General features: G+C 37.9%; 1 protein-coding gene across 7 annotated transcripts in view; it reads right to left on the reverse strand.

Moving 5' to 3' along the window:
- TBC1D5 (TBC1 domain family member 5) overlaps positions 1 to 14,823 on the reverse strand; it is a 560,004-nt gene that overhangs the window by 116,454 nt on the left and 428,727 nt on the right. For all 7 annotated transcript variants that reach the window (XM_047737636.1, XM_047737648.1, XM_047737657.1 and 4 more), the window contains one exon: positions 3,946 to 4,052. In XM_047737636.1, the coding sequence (XP_047593592.1) occupies positions 3,946 to 4,052 (107 nt within the window). The remainder of the gene's footprint in view (positions 1 to 3,945; positions 4,053 to 14,823) is intronic.

Consider the following 14,823-nt stretch of genomic DNA (forward strand, 5'->3'; position numbering starts at 1 on the left):
TTTTGGAAATCTGCTCAGTGGTTTTAATATGATAAAGACAAGAAAATGAGAATTAGGATCATGGTCTGAGGAACTAAGTATAGAAACTGTATTTATGGTGAACAGAGTATATAGGATGCTACAAACAGATATCTGACATTTGGTGTCTTTACATAGTATAGATCTAAGAAAATTTCAAATAGTTCTAGGTCCACATATATACATAGTAGTTTTATTTATTACAGATATAAATTAAATGTCTATTATAAATGGAATAATTTTTAATGACACATACTAGTAAACAGGAGTCTACTAGTTTTAAAAGCTATAGCTCCTGTGTGGAAAGGTGGTTGGAAGACCTGGGTTCAACTGCTGGCTCTGCCACTGACAAGCTGTATTAAAGAAGTCTCTAACTTCACTTAGATCCTTAGTTTGTTCAACTACAGAAGCAGAAGCTGGATTAGAACTCTGGGTTCCCTGCAGTTCTGAAATTCTGACAGTCACAGTAGGGTATATTAACTAGATTCTTTGTTCTGTCTTTTTGTTCCATAATACATGAAGGTGGTAGGATTTCAAACAATTGTGACACAAAGCAAATTAAGGAACTAGATTCCCTTTAAGTTCAAGTTGTGGGGTTCATTCACGATCTTGATAAAAATGGCAGCTGACATATACACAACTGGCAATGGCTTCCATGGGATGTGGGTCTGGGTTCCAGAAATACGCTAAATGAGTGAGAGCCACTTAGATTAGAGTCAATACGGTACACTGGGAGAGGCTTACCAACTGTGTCAGAATTCAATTCTACCATTATTTTCTTAATACCATCTACTGCAGAACACAAAGCTAAACACTAAAAAATGAGCAGGATCATACGGAATAATGGATGCAAAGAAATAAGAAAACAGCTAAAATACAGGGTCCTTAGGGGGACTCAAAGGCAAAAACATGTCCTATCTGAGCCTGGGAATGGCTTCCTGAAGGAGGTAGAAGATACGCTGGGAATCTCAGGAGGAGATGTATACATACAAGGGTCATGGAGTCACTCTAGCTAGCTTGGAAGCTTACAAGTTTTTGGCCTTGGGAAAGCCACATAACCTTACCCTGTCTACACTGAAAAAGAATGAAAAAAGATAACCTCCTTTGTCTAACTCCTAGCTTGTTATAAGGACCAAAGTGAGCACATCAAAGTGCTTAGAGACTATGAAGGAGGATGATCTTCTTATTACAGTTTACAGCCCCATTATTTCACTCTGTTCAAATAAGAAATCTTTTCGAAGTAAACCCTACATCTGATATAAAACAATTAAAGCTCAGTGTCTCGTGCTCTAGTTGCAGAGTCTGTTCTCAACTGAGAAATCTCCACTGGGATTTATGGAAAGCGGTAGGACAAAGTGCTTTTCTGAAGCTGGCAATGAACTTGGAGGGTTCAGAGTCCTTGTTTATTTTTATTTTATTGAGTCTGTCAGCAGCACTCAACACTACTGTCACAAGGAACTGGGCTACGAGAAAATGTACTTTCATGCCTCAAATCTCATCCTTCTACTAGTTCACTTCACAGAGACTCCATGTGTTTATATACTTACTCTGATCTCCTTCAATTGGGAATGATTCAAGTATTTTAAGTGTTTCATTGTTAATAATAAATAAGAAAAAAATTAAGCACGCTGATGTTTGGATTTTTAGAGGATACGGGCGGGGTACTAGCACCATCTTTCCCTCTTTTTCTTCCCCCTCAGTGTAAATGGTCTGCTATATGAATTTATAATGACATAACTGCACTGAAAACTCTGTCCACTTGTGGATTTCTACGCTATATATAAACTTGTGCTGTGTGTCTGCTTTCCGTAGCACTGGACTGGATCTTATTAGATCACTGTAAGTCAGTTCTTTGTGGACAAAGGAGCTCTGGCTGGGCAGGTCATTAGATACAATTTAATTCAACCCCAAAAGAGAAGACCAAGATACAGCAAGCATGAGTTTCCCCAAATCACAAGGATGGTTTTTAGCAGAGTCAAGATTTGACCCAATGTCCTGAGTCCTAATTCAGTCTCCTTGCTCCTTCACTAAATCTATCATCTTGCCGGGTTAACCATGTGAAAGCCCCTGCAAAAAATATACATCTTTCTTTATTTTTCCTATAGATATCATCATTCTATAAACTTGTTCTCAACAGCCTTTTAAACATGATTCCCTCCTCTCCCTGATCAATCTCTTCTATCTCAGAAATATCAGTTTAGGTCCTATATTTTGGACCATTATCTTGATTATGTTTTTACTTAGTTAGACCCTAAATGTGAAAGTGGAGAATACTTTATTTTTTAAAAGATACTTAGGCTATTATGCTATTATTTTTTCTCTTAATCCTTAGAGAATATATTTTTTAATGCTTATAGACTTGGGTTTATTATAATTCTATCATGCACACTACCTTATTGAGATAAAAAGTGCTCTATTAAAATCACAGATTCCACTAATAACACTGAGAGATTTATTATACAGAAACCTGCCTCTAGGAGAGTGGATGATTCATAACAAGAACAACCATATTTAGCCAGGGAAAAATTACCAAGATCAATAGGTTTAGATAACATATTCACTTCTCCCTTCAGCAAAGCCAAATAAATCATGTAAGTACAGAATTCAGATAGTTATTTTAACAAATTTTTCTCCCACTCTGTATGATTCTAAGAATTCCTAATACTGAGCTGACAGAATTTACCTTAAGTTTACAGACCAAAACTCATATACCTCATTGACGAGTAGTCAAATTCTTTATTTCTTTTATAGATATTTCATAGTTGTGGTTATTTTTTATAAAAAATACATACATAAAAATATGGGATTTTTGATTTTATAATCAGACTCCTAAGCTTTACCAGAAAAAAAATTTTACCTTATGTATCAGAGAAATTATGGATTATATCTCTGATACTCAATGAAATATTGTGTAGGAGAAGTTATATAAAATTGTGTATGTTTGTAGAAAATGGTATAAGCACAAGGAAATAAAATCTTTTAAATCTATCAAAGAATAAATAAAGGTCATACTGAAATGTTGAAGTCAATAGTCGAGGGAAAGCAGAAATCCTTTTAAATTAAAATTTACGTTAAACTTGGAGGCCCAAGTCGATCAGATAGAGCTTTGGCAATGGATCCACAGACAGACTGACTCAAAGACAGTTTGACAACTGCCAACATGACTGTTGGGAATTCTGCCAAAGAGCCAAAGGCTGGGATTACCACCCAATGCCTGGCATTCTCATACTTGTGTTTGAAGCTCTCTCTCTTATACTTCATCCAATATTTTTGTTTGGCTCAAAAGCATCAAGGATTCACAGATTTTTTTAGATCATTAAATGTTCTTATTTTCAAGAAATATAACATTAGTTGTAAAAGAGCACACTTCTTCTCTGAAGTGTAAAGAAAATTTTGGTGGCTTGCTTTAAGTTCAAATAGAGAAATTAGCATTAAAGTCTGTTTAAATCTTTATTTTATTAGGTAACTCTTCACCCACAAAATAAAAAATACATATTCCTAATATGAAATGATTTGAGTATTTCATTATGTCTAAAACTTTCACAGAACCAGTCCTTTTTATAGCTTTAATGTCTTGCTCCTCACATGGCCTCTGAGGCTCTTCCTGTGAGGGGTACCAATGATGATTAAGTGTGGCTATAAGGAGAAGCAGTTGCTGAAGTACTTCCTTGAGTTATGAGGAAGGAGGAGGGCAGAACGACTTTCTGAGGGACAAGAGATGTGTGTTGCAGGTTCTCATGGCAATGTCCACTTAAGTTACCTGCTAAGTTGCTAGCCAGTGAGGTATGTGAGTTTTGCCTAAGGCTCTAGGCAGGCAAATTCTGTTATTAGGCAATTCATCGGTCATCACACAAATTCCCCATTCATGCCGAGAAACCAATTTTTCCCCCAACTTAAAATTGTGCGTATTCTCTTTGGAAAGCTTACCTTTGGATCTCGAAGGAACAGAGCCTTAAGAATCAATGAGTGTACATCCCCAATTAGTGGGTAATGCATCAGAAGGCCAAGACAGGTCTGGTAGTTACTAGAGATCACTAAATAAGAGGGAAAAAAAAAAAGGAATTCAGAAGCAATACTGTTTAAGATGTTTGCATTACTTGAGAGTAAAAAAAAAACAACTTAGATTCAAAGAAAGTAAACCAATAACTCAATTAATTTGATAAAAGGAAATAGGGAGAAGGGATCTTTACCAAATGGCCTTTGAAGCAGCACACTTACTGTTAACTGCAATCTAATATCTAGCACTTATCCTCAGGGGGTGTTGGAAGTAGAGCCTCAGATATAGAGATGTGTACGGTTGCCATATAAATAAACTCTTAGAAGCATGCATATTTATTGCCATTTATATGCCTGTGTTTAAATGTCTCTAGTTTTGCTACTTAGAAATTAGTAACAAAAATCTTATGAATGGGAAAGAACCAGTTTAAAATTCTCATAAAATAATATTTACCCTAATTATTATGCTCCCTAAGTTACATATGTTACATTTATTCTTTTATATATAAATATTACATAATTCAAAGTTAAAAAATATAATTTCTTCCAATTATTTTTTTCTAAAGGTAATGAGAAATTTAGGGAAGAGTATCTATGCAGCATTTCTTGGAGGAAAAATGTCAAATCTTCATAGATAAGCCTAACTGTGTTCCTTAGACTGTCATTTAATTTTTTTCCCAAATCAACCTAATTATGGGCGCAATTATTAAACACATCTTTTCAGGCAGGTCTATGTAAACTACTTCATTTCTTGGCAATCCATCTGCCACTGCTGTCACAGTCGGGCCCATTAACGATGCTTGTTTTGTAAGCCACACTGACTGCCTCCACAGCACTGATTGTGAAGAAACTTTACAGTTACAACTTCGTGTTGTTGCAACGAAATCCTTTAATCAGAACAAGAAGCTGAAAAATATTCCATAGGAAAACCTAGTCTATAGAAACAACACAAATCACAACATTAACAACTGTTTGTGATCAGAAATACCCTTGATTATTAGACTTTTTTTTTCCTTTCTTTTGTTGGAAGCACCATTTTTTGCAACAGCTTCCTACCCCTCCCCCATGAACATTATGGGGAAAGGAGACAGGACTGGGCAAAATGAATAATTATAATCTATGTAAGGAACCACTTTATCATCTTCATTTCCGTTGCTGATCTGACAGCTTGTAATTTCATACATCTGCTTTCATTTGTAAAGCACTCACTTATCCTACCTTTTCTATATCTGTTCAGACTCTTCTCTTCTTATGCCTTCATTTTGTCATATTCACCTTCAGTTACTTGTTGTCCTTTTTCCTCTAGAATTTGAAAAGCTAGTATACTGAGAATGGTATAATGTTTCCATGTAGGGTTTTCTTTGAGAGTTAACTAATAAATAAAACTTAGATAATCAATTCATTTTCCGACTCCTACTTTCCCAAATACTATGATGTTTATATACTAGTAACTGGCCTGGGAAGAATTCCTGTATATTTTGTAAGAGAAGCAAATGGTTCTGGGCTCTGGATTCCGAGATGTGGGTCTGAATCCCGGGATACCATCTGAACCTTTTCTAAGGTTGCTGTAAGATCAAAGGACATAATCTGTTCAGCCAGTGGACAGACGCTGATCAAAACCTGTTGTGGGTAACCTCTCTGAGCTTCAGTTCGGTCATGTGGAAAACAACTTCCTGATTTAAAAAAAAAAGTGACCTGCTGAATTTATTCAATCCAATAGCTATTTGTTGAGTACCTCATCGATGACAGGTGCTATGTTTAGAGGGGATGCAGAGATAAACAAAATACAGTCCTTACTCTGAAGAAAATTAAAGTGCCGAAGGGCAGATATAGAAAGAGAAGGGGTTATTGCTACTAATACCACAAGATGACAATCAATCCCTAAAGACTTACCGAGAGTAGGCCCTATTCCAAGAGCTTTCCCTTTATTATCTCATTTAATTTTTATGACAATCGTGTTATAAGGGTAAAATTATTATCCCTGTCTTACAGGTGAGAAAACTAACATTTGGAAAGGTTAAGTCATTTTCCCAAATCATATAGTGGTTTGGTAGTGAAGCAAGATTTGAAATTTCAAAGCCTAGATACAGGGTCCAAGCTCTAATACATGGTTTTGTTTTGAAAAAGCAATTGTTTTAAAAATCAGAGAACACAATGATGCAAAGAGTCACTGCAAACTAGAAGAGTCAATTAGTATTATTACTCTCACATGGTAGTTTTGAGGAGCTTGGAAGGTCAGCATAACCCAGTCTCTAGGAGAGCCTGATATAGACAGGTATTTATTTGGAGGGACGAGGGCAATAATCCTGTTCTTACAACTAGACAGAACTTTTGAAGCTGTCGGAAGCTATAACATGTGTAAGGGAAGCCAACTAATACGTTAATATTCCACTTGCAGAATGAATGAAGGCGCTAACATTCCTTCTCCCATTTCCTCCTTTCATCCATCCAGTCACTGAACATTATTGAACTTTCCTGAGCATCTTCTATATCCTGCACACACAGAGACAGTGCTAGGCATACTAGGTACTAGGGATATAATGGCAAATGAATCTGAGCTCTGAAGGGTAGCAGAACATGCCGCCTGAAATACTGCTGTGGGGTACTCACTTTGGCAGCACATACACTAAAACTGGAATGACAGAGAAGATTAGCATGCAAATTCATGAAGCAAAATCCTGCTCCAGGAGTACAGGACATGCCACCCTAAAGTATGCCACTTGTGTATATTGATTGTTTCGAGCTATAGGCACTTGAAAAACAGCAAATGCACGGTGAGACTTTTCTCTGAATTCCCCTTATCTGCCTAAAGATAAATCCTCCAGAAGGAAGTCAGTTGTAATAAATTCCCCCAAGACAAACTTTGTCACAGGTTCATACCTCTCATCTAGTCTTCGAAGGGCCCATTCATCTTTCCTAAAAATCCTCTCCACCTTTCTTTATTAAGGTGGTATTTAATCCTGAGTTCTAAAACTGTATCTTTGACAGTTGGTCATTTTCCTAAGTTTCTACCATATACAAATGAGGCATACATTTATATATATGTCAACATATGTTAACTACATAACTATAATACATATTTATTATATAATAGAATATATAATCATATAATAATAATAAAACATACATATGTTAATAAACTTCTGTTTTTCTAATTAACCTTTTTTTTTGTGTGTGTGTGTGTGAAAGAAACCCAGAAGATGTTTCTTCCTAGAAACAGCACGAAAGTCAAGGGAAGCAAGGGCAAAAATGAACTATTGGGACTTCACCAAGATCAAAAGCTTTTGCACAGCAAAGGAAACAGTTAACAAAACCAAAAGACAACTGACAGAATGGGAGAAGATATTTGCAAATGACATATCAGATAAAGGGCTAGTATCCAAAATCTATAAAGAACTTATCAAACTCAACACCCAAAGAACATATAATCCAATCAAGAAATGGGCAGAAAACATGAACAGACTTTTCTGCAAAGAAGACATCCAGATGGCCAACAGACACATGAAAAAGTACTCCATGTCACTCGGCATCAGGGAAATACAAATCAAAACCACAATGAGATACCACCTCACACCAGTCAGAATGTCAAAAATTAACAAGTCGGGAAACGACAGATGTTGGCGAGGATGCGAAGAAAGGGGAACCCTCCTACAACTGTTGGTGGGAATGCAAGCTGGTGCAGCCATTCTGGAAAACAGCATGGAGGTTCCTCAAAAAGTTAAAAATAGGGGCGCCTGGGTGGCTCAGTGGGTTAAAGCCTCTGCCTTCAGCTCACGTCATGATCCCAGTGTCCTGGGATCAAGCACCGCATTGGGCTCTCTGCTTAGCGGGGAGCCTGCTTCCTCCTCTCTCTCTCTCTCTCTCTCTCTCTCTCTGCCTGCCTCTCTGCCTGCTTGTGATCTCTGCCTGTCAAATAAATAAATAAAATCTTAAAAAAAAAAAAGTTGAAAACAGAGCTACCCTACGACCCAGCAATCACACTACTGGGTAGATACAATGTAGTGATCCAAAGGGGCATGTGCACCCGGATGTTTATAGTAGCAATGTGCACAATAGCCAAACTAGGGAAAGAACTTAGATGTCCATCAACAGATGAATGGATGAAGAAGAGGTGGTATATATAAACAATGGAATACTATGCAGCCATCAAAAGAAATGAAATCTTGCCACTTGCAGTGATGTGGATGGAACTAGAGGGTATTATGCTGAGTGAAATAAGTCAATCAGAGAAAGACAATTATCATATGATCCCTCTGATACGAGGAATTTGAGAGGCAAGGTAGAGGGTTGTGGGGGGTAGGGAAGGGAAAAAGTGAAACCAGATGGGATGGGGAGGGAGACAAACCGTAAGAGAGAGACTCTTAATCTCACAAAACAAACTGAGGGTTGCTGGGGGGAGGGGGGTAGAGAGAGGGTGGCTGGGGGGATGGACACTGGGGAGGGTATGTGCTATGATGAGTGCTGTGAAGTGTGTAAACCTGTCGATTCACAGACCTGTACCCCTGGGGCAAATAATACATTATATGTTAATAAAATAATTAAAAAAGAAGAAGAAAAAAGAAACCCAGCTGAAAATCTAAAAGATATAGGTACAGTTTTACCTCTGCTATAGTCCCATTTTCAGATAATACTATCTCTAATTTATTAAGGAAAACTTGTACTTTGAGAACACTTAATTTGCAATTACCTATGCTAAGTATTAAGTCCCTTTTGAATTACTGTGCCCAATTTAGAGTAGGAAGGGAGAATAACACAAGTTGTTTTATAAACAAAATAGTGGGGCTCTGACAGAGTAAGTAAGAATTTACTTTTGATCTTTACAGCAAAGTTTTGCTGAACGTGAGAAGCTCATGTGCAGTGCTGTTCCTTCCCTAACATTGACTCCATCAGAGCAGGGCAGTAACACAGGAAACAAAGTGAAGATTAAAAAAAGGCCAAGTTTTGGTATCTCCCTACAATTGAAATCAAGCATGTATACGCTCTGAAGACAAAGTACTGAAGCTACACACTTTGAAGAGCGTGTTCAGAGAAATGGAAGACAAAGGTGAGGAAAATATACTGGTTCTGGGGTCAGATGATCTAGGTGAGAATCTTGATCAGATCTAGATTAGAATGCTGGTAGGCACTCATTATGTGTGTGAACTTAAGCAGGGTGCTGAACTTCATGGGCTTTCTTTCCTCCACTGATAAAACCATACTGATGCTTACTCTAGCTGCAGGGTTTCTGTAAAGGCAGCCCTGATGCAAGGGAGTGTGCTTCCCCTCTCACTTTATTCTTGCTGACTGGCACTCTCACCGCCCAAAGCTGTGCCGGCCTCTTCTGTCTCTACTTTTAAATGGCACATTACTGTTCTGGAGTTGTCTAAGGGAGCTGGTTTAAACAGTTTCTCCAGTCATAACAAACAAAAACATAATGCAATCAGTAAAGATGGTCAGAGGATGTTATTGTTTTGAGAAAACTTAGAGCAATACAGTTAAATAACTTACGGGTGATTCAAAGTTAACTGCACCTACAACTGTTAACACTTGCAAGTAGAACACACACTTCATTCAAATTATTTAATTTTGTATTTAGATATACTTACTTTCCCCAAGGTAACAAAATGAACCAGGAACAACTAACCAAAGAACACAAAACTAAATGTAGAATTCTTTTTAAAAAATTTCTCTAAAATTAAGAACAGTAATAGCTATCACTTATCAAGCATCTAGAATGGGCCTGGAAACTTGCTATATATTACATAAACACACCATGAGTCCTTCTAATCCCCACTAAGGCAGGTATTATCATCAACCCCACATTTTAGACAAGGAGATGGCATTACGGAGAGGATGAACTACACATCTGAGGCCACTGGGCTCCCGAAAGGCAGAGAGGGCTAAACAAAGGTCTGCATAGCTGAAAGCCTCACTCTTGACCACTGTATCCTATGCTTTCTTGTATTCCTAGCAGAAAATTCCATGCAAAGAAGGCCAGTTCAGACACAGTGCAGATGGCTTTTGAATGCCAACTATGTGTAGCCACGGAGAAGCCTCTAAGATACACTGAGAAAAGCCTTCCATATATAAGGCCAGGTAAAGTAAATTATTTAGAAATAGGCATGAATTCTTGTAGTTAGCTCTTAAGTGGCAGAGAAAACAGATAAGCATGAGTAAAAATTAAAGATAGTTAGCTAACAACAACAAAAAAGAAAACTTTAAGGCCTTAACATAATTTATTTTACCTCTCCACTGAAAACAAAGCCGATGTGTAGGTAAGTGCCTTGCAAGGTACCTGGCATGCAGAAGATATGGTTGCCACCGTGACAACTGCCTCTCTAAGCACCTTCAATTACAGCAACATCCACTCTCAAAACCTAACACGAACGCACACTCTTCCATAAACAATGGGATGGTCCTGGGGCACCTGGGTGGCTCAGTGGGTTAAAGCCTCTGCCTTCGGCTCAGGTCATGATCCCAGGGTCCTGGGATCGAGCCCCGAGTCGGGCTCTCTGCTCAGCGGGAAGCCTGCTTTCCTTCCTCTCTCTCTGCCTTCCTCTCTGCCTACTTGTGATCTCTGTCTGTCAAATAAATAAATAAATAATCTTAAAAAAAATGGGATGGTCCTATTTCTCTAGTGGATTTTGTGCAGAAATACGAGAAATTTAAATTCGATTTTTGGAAAGAGAACAATCTCAAGTTCAGCAGAGCTCAATCTTTTTTTCTAGAAAAAAAACTTAAAAAAATATTTTTAAAGATTTTCAGTAATCGGTACACTTAATGAGTGGTTCGAACTCACAACCCTGAGATCACGAGTTACATGCTCTACTGACTGAACCAGCCAGGCAACCCTAGAATAAAACCTTTAAGAAGTGCTCTTCTTAATGCTTTCCAAGCTTAATACACTTTAAACAGAATTTATTTTAATCAGGTCAAACAACATAAGAGATCTTCTCAAGAATTTGTATTTTTAAAATACAGTGTTGTCAATGGAAAGGTAGTAAGCAAGCAAGCATCCAAGTGGAGGACTGCTAGTCGGTTGAGTGTGAGCACAGGACAAAGAACATTGTACTAGTGAAGTCAGCATAACTGCACGTTAGCTCCAGAGAGCTGACAGAACTAGGATTAAGCTTGAAACAAATCAGTTACCTGTACAGGCCTACGTTCTGTCATCATCTCTGCCTTGTTACCCATTAAGGGAACTAGTGAGATGATACAGTGCAAAAACCTTTAAGTCTTCTAATGCAAGTTATTACCATTAATGTAGTAACTCTAAGGATATATCTAGAATCGGGGCCCAAGTTCTATCTCCAAATTATAAAATGTTACAGAAATGAAATCTACAAAATTTAGCATGTATTAAAATTTAAGAAAGAAATAATAACATTAATAATAATAAATAATATGACTCATAGTTTTTGCCTCTTATTTTTAAATCAAGTTCTAACCAATTTGGTTATTTTTAACCAAATGAAGGAAAACCATAGGTCAGGTTTTTAACTGTTTGTCAATCTGAATACAGACACATGTGTGTGTGTTGTATTTCACTGCTTAGTGATTTTTAATTCCCGACTCTGAAATACAGATGTGTCAGTAGACAGGGCTGAGGTACAGAAGATATTTAAGAAGTACTGACGATATCTCTTTCTTGTATTTGCTCAGCTAACAGGCATGTATTAAATACCTATTTTGATCCATGTACTGCTATCACAAGAAAAAAGACACAATCTCCGCTTTCTCTTCATACTTCAGTAGAAGAGCAGGATCAGACTAACTGCAACCCAGGACAGAGCTGGAACAGTGGAGGATCCAGTGGGCTGTGACAACTGCTCGAGTGGAAAGCTGCAAGGTCAGTGAGCATCAGGCAACAAGTGGAAGTAAACGGAGGCAGGATGCTGCGTGGTTCCTGTGACAGGAGTGCTGAGGAGAAATGGAGACATGGAAGCAGGTGGGGGTCCTGCTTATCCAGAGGGGATGGAGTTTGGATTTCACTCTGTAGCTGCTACTTCTGCTAGAAGACTAAGTAATGTGATCCGGTTTGGTTTTAGGAAGATTAATACCAGCACAGGGTGACCAGTGGGAGGGAGGAAGAGGGATAGGATGCAGGGGGCCAGCTGAAATTCCGGTGATACCACAGAGAGGGGAAGGTGGATAGTTAAAGTAAGCAAGGGGCTGAGGGGTATAGTGGGCAGAATTGTTGGAAAAATGGATAGGCCTTTATATGCAATTAAATTTGAGATATGTGTGCATATGAGAGAGAAACAGAAAAGCAAAAGCAGACAATAAGAAATTATCAATAAAAATGTTAACGAATTTACATAATAAGGCTACTTAAAGAATATAGCAACTTTTCATTATTTCTCTGTGGAAGTTTAAAACATAGTTCTGATTTTTATGAAAGTTATACATGTACATAGTGTAAAAAATCCAATCATTCTAGAAGGCTGGTAACGAAAATAGCACTTGCTGTTTCCCACCCCCCTATTTCCCAATCGCCAGTGGCATTTGCTTTCTTTTAGCTGATTAAAAAAAAAAATTACCTCCCATATTGTGGAAATAAACATGCTAATGTTACTAGCTCTGACTTTAAATGTTATCTACTGACTTCCCAGTCAAGAAGAAGCTTTAACTCACCTTGAATACTGAAAGCCAACCCTCTGCCTCTACAGCCACACATGAGCTCCTGGTATCCCTCCCTTGATGCTGTTACACCATAATTCCAGTAAGTCAACTTTTAGAGTTTCCATTTTTATAACGAGGCAAATGTTATCTTACACAGTATATCATGACTACTCCCCCTTTTTCCACAGCCACCTTTCTTTCTTGGAGTTTATAACTGCCATATTTTTCATTTATGGTGTCTTGTATGTATTTAATAGGAGTTTAGCCTTATATACTCTCCCAGTTGTATACATATATTTTTGAAACTTCAAAAAAGATTTTAGGTCGTTTTAGCCATTTCTTTTTCTCCCTCCCTCTCTCCCCCCCTCTTTCATTTTTTTGAGGACATTTCTCAATTTTTCATGAGATCTCTGGCCTGTTCCCTCCTCCCAGAGATGCCCTTTACCTCTTGCAAGCGTTGTATCCTTGTTTCCTAGAGTACCTACCTTCTTCTTTCATGCTTTTACACCCTTGTTTTGATGGAACACATCCTCTAAAAGCTTTATACACAGGACATGAATTTTTTGAAAACTTCTCTGTTTAAAGATTTATTGTGACAATTAATGGTTAGGCTAGGTATGGAATTCCAGGCTGGAAATACGTTTCCCTCAGAAAATTGGCAGCTCTGTTCCAGAGTATTTTGGCTTCCAGTTAAAAAGTCTCAAACCATTCTAACTCCCATTCTTCTACGTGACCTATTTCTCTTCTCCCCACCCCCATCTAAATTCATAGTAATGCACCTTAATTTGCATGTATTTTCATATATAATGGACCCTTTCAATTTAGAAACTCATGTTTTTCTGTTCAATTGGAAATTTCTCTTTAATTGCTTCACTGATGATTTTCTCCCTTCTGTTTTTTGTTTATTCTGTGTTTGTTATTTCTTTCTACTGTCTCTCTATTAAAAGAAATCTCATTATCTAGATGTTGGATCTCCTGGTCTGGTCCTTTAATTTTCTTTCTTATTTTCTAACTCTGTTTTATGTGCTGCTTCTTGGGATATTTTTTCAATTTTATATTCCAATCATCTTATTTGCATCATGTTTTAATTTTCAATTACATTTTTTCCTTTTCTAAGATTTTATTTATTTATTTGAAAGAGAGACGGAGCAAGTGAGCGAGCTTGCATGAGCTGCGACAGGGGTGGGGTACAAAAGGGAGAAGCAGATTCCCTGCTCAGCAGGGAGTCCAGACACAGGGTTGATCCCAGGATCTGAAGATCATGATCTGAGCTGAAGGCAGACCCTCAACCAACTGAGCCCCCCAAGTGCCAACACTATTTCCTTTGACCTATGTCTTTCCTAGCTCCCTGAGACATTTCCTCCACCCTGTGTAGTCTTTGTGTACTCACAGTTGTTTTTTTCTCCTGGTTGCTTATTGAGATCCCTGCTTTCATTTTGATGCTTCCCTCAAATGTTTGGTGATTTTTTGGTGATCTGCTCATGTCCAAGAATGGGCGAGTCCAAAGATAACTTGAAGCTTTGTGTGCACTGACAAGTGGGTCTGTTAACTCTAGGGTTAACATGGTCATTCTTGGGTAATCCCTGAGCCTACATTTTTAGGCCTTTTCTCTTGGGCTCACTGGGTTCCCCCAGAGAAGAATCTCCCAAATTTCTTCTACAGGGAGGCAGTCTGGTTCTAGTGTTCTGGGAATACTAAAGATGGTAAAAGCACACTGGTGGGCTCCATGTTCACAGAAACTCCCCAGGTCCCTAGTCCAGACATCCATTTTACCACCTCTAGGATAAATCCTCGACGTACTGGTCAGAGATCCGAGTAAGGCTGGAAACCTGAGTATGTAACAGCTTCTTAAATACACTTTTGACTAGTTCTTGTTTTTCAGTCTTAACTTTTTCCCTCCCTCTACCAATTTCCATGTGATACCTAGCACTGCCAATTTCTATGCTTTTAGGAATTTTATGGGTTATTTCTTGGCTTTCTCCATTATCAATTTTGTATTTAGCTTTCTTGGATCTGCTAAGTCAGTTATCACTCACCCATCTGCTTTCCTACTTCCAAAAATCTCTGTAATCTCCTTCCTAATTCTCTGTGTCCTGTGTGTTTATGCTATTTAATGGGGTTTCAGGAGCAACAGGGGTAAATGCAGGAGCTCAATATAACACATCATATATTATATCCTTAATCACTTCTTTAATAACATTTCTACTC

The sequence above is a fragment of the Lutra lutra genome, chromosome 1 (assembly GCF_902655055.1).
Source record: "Lutra lutra chromosome 1, mLutLut1.2, whole genome shotgun sequence".
Classification (NCBI taxonomy): Eukaryota; Metazoa; Chordata; class Mammalia; order Carnivora; family Mustelidae; genus Lutra; species Lutra lutra.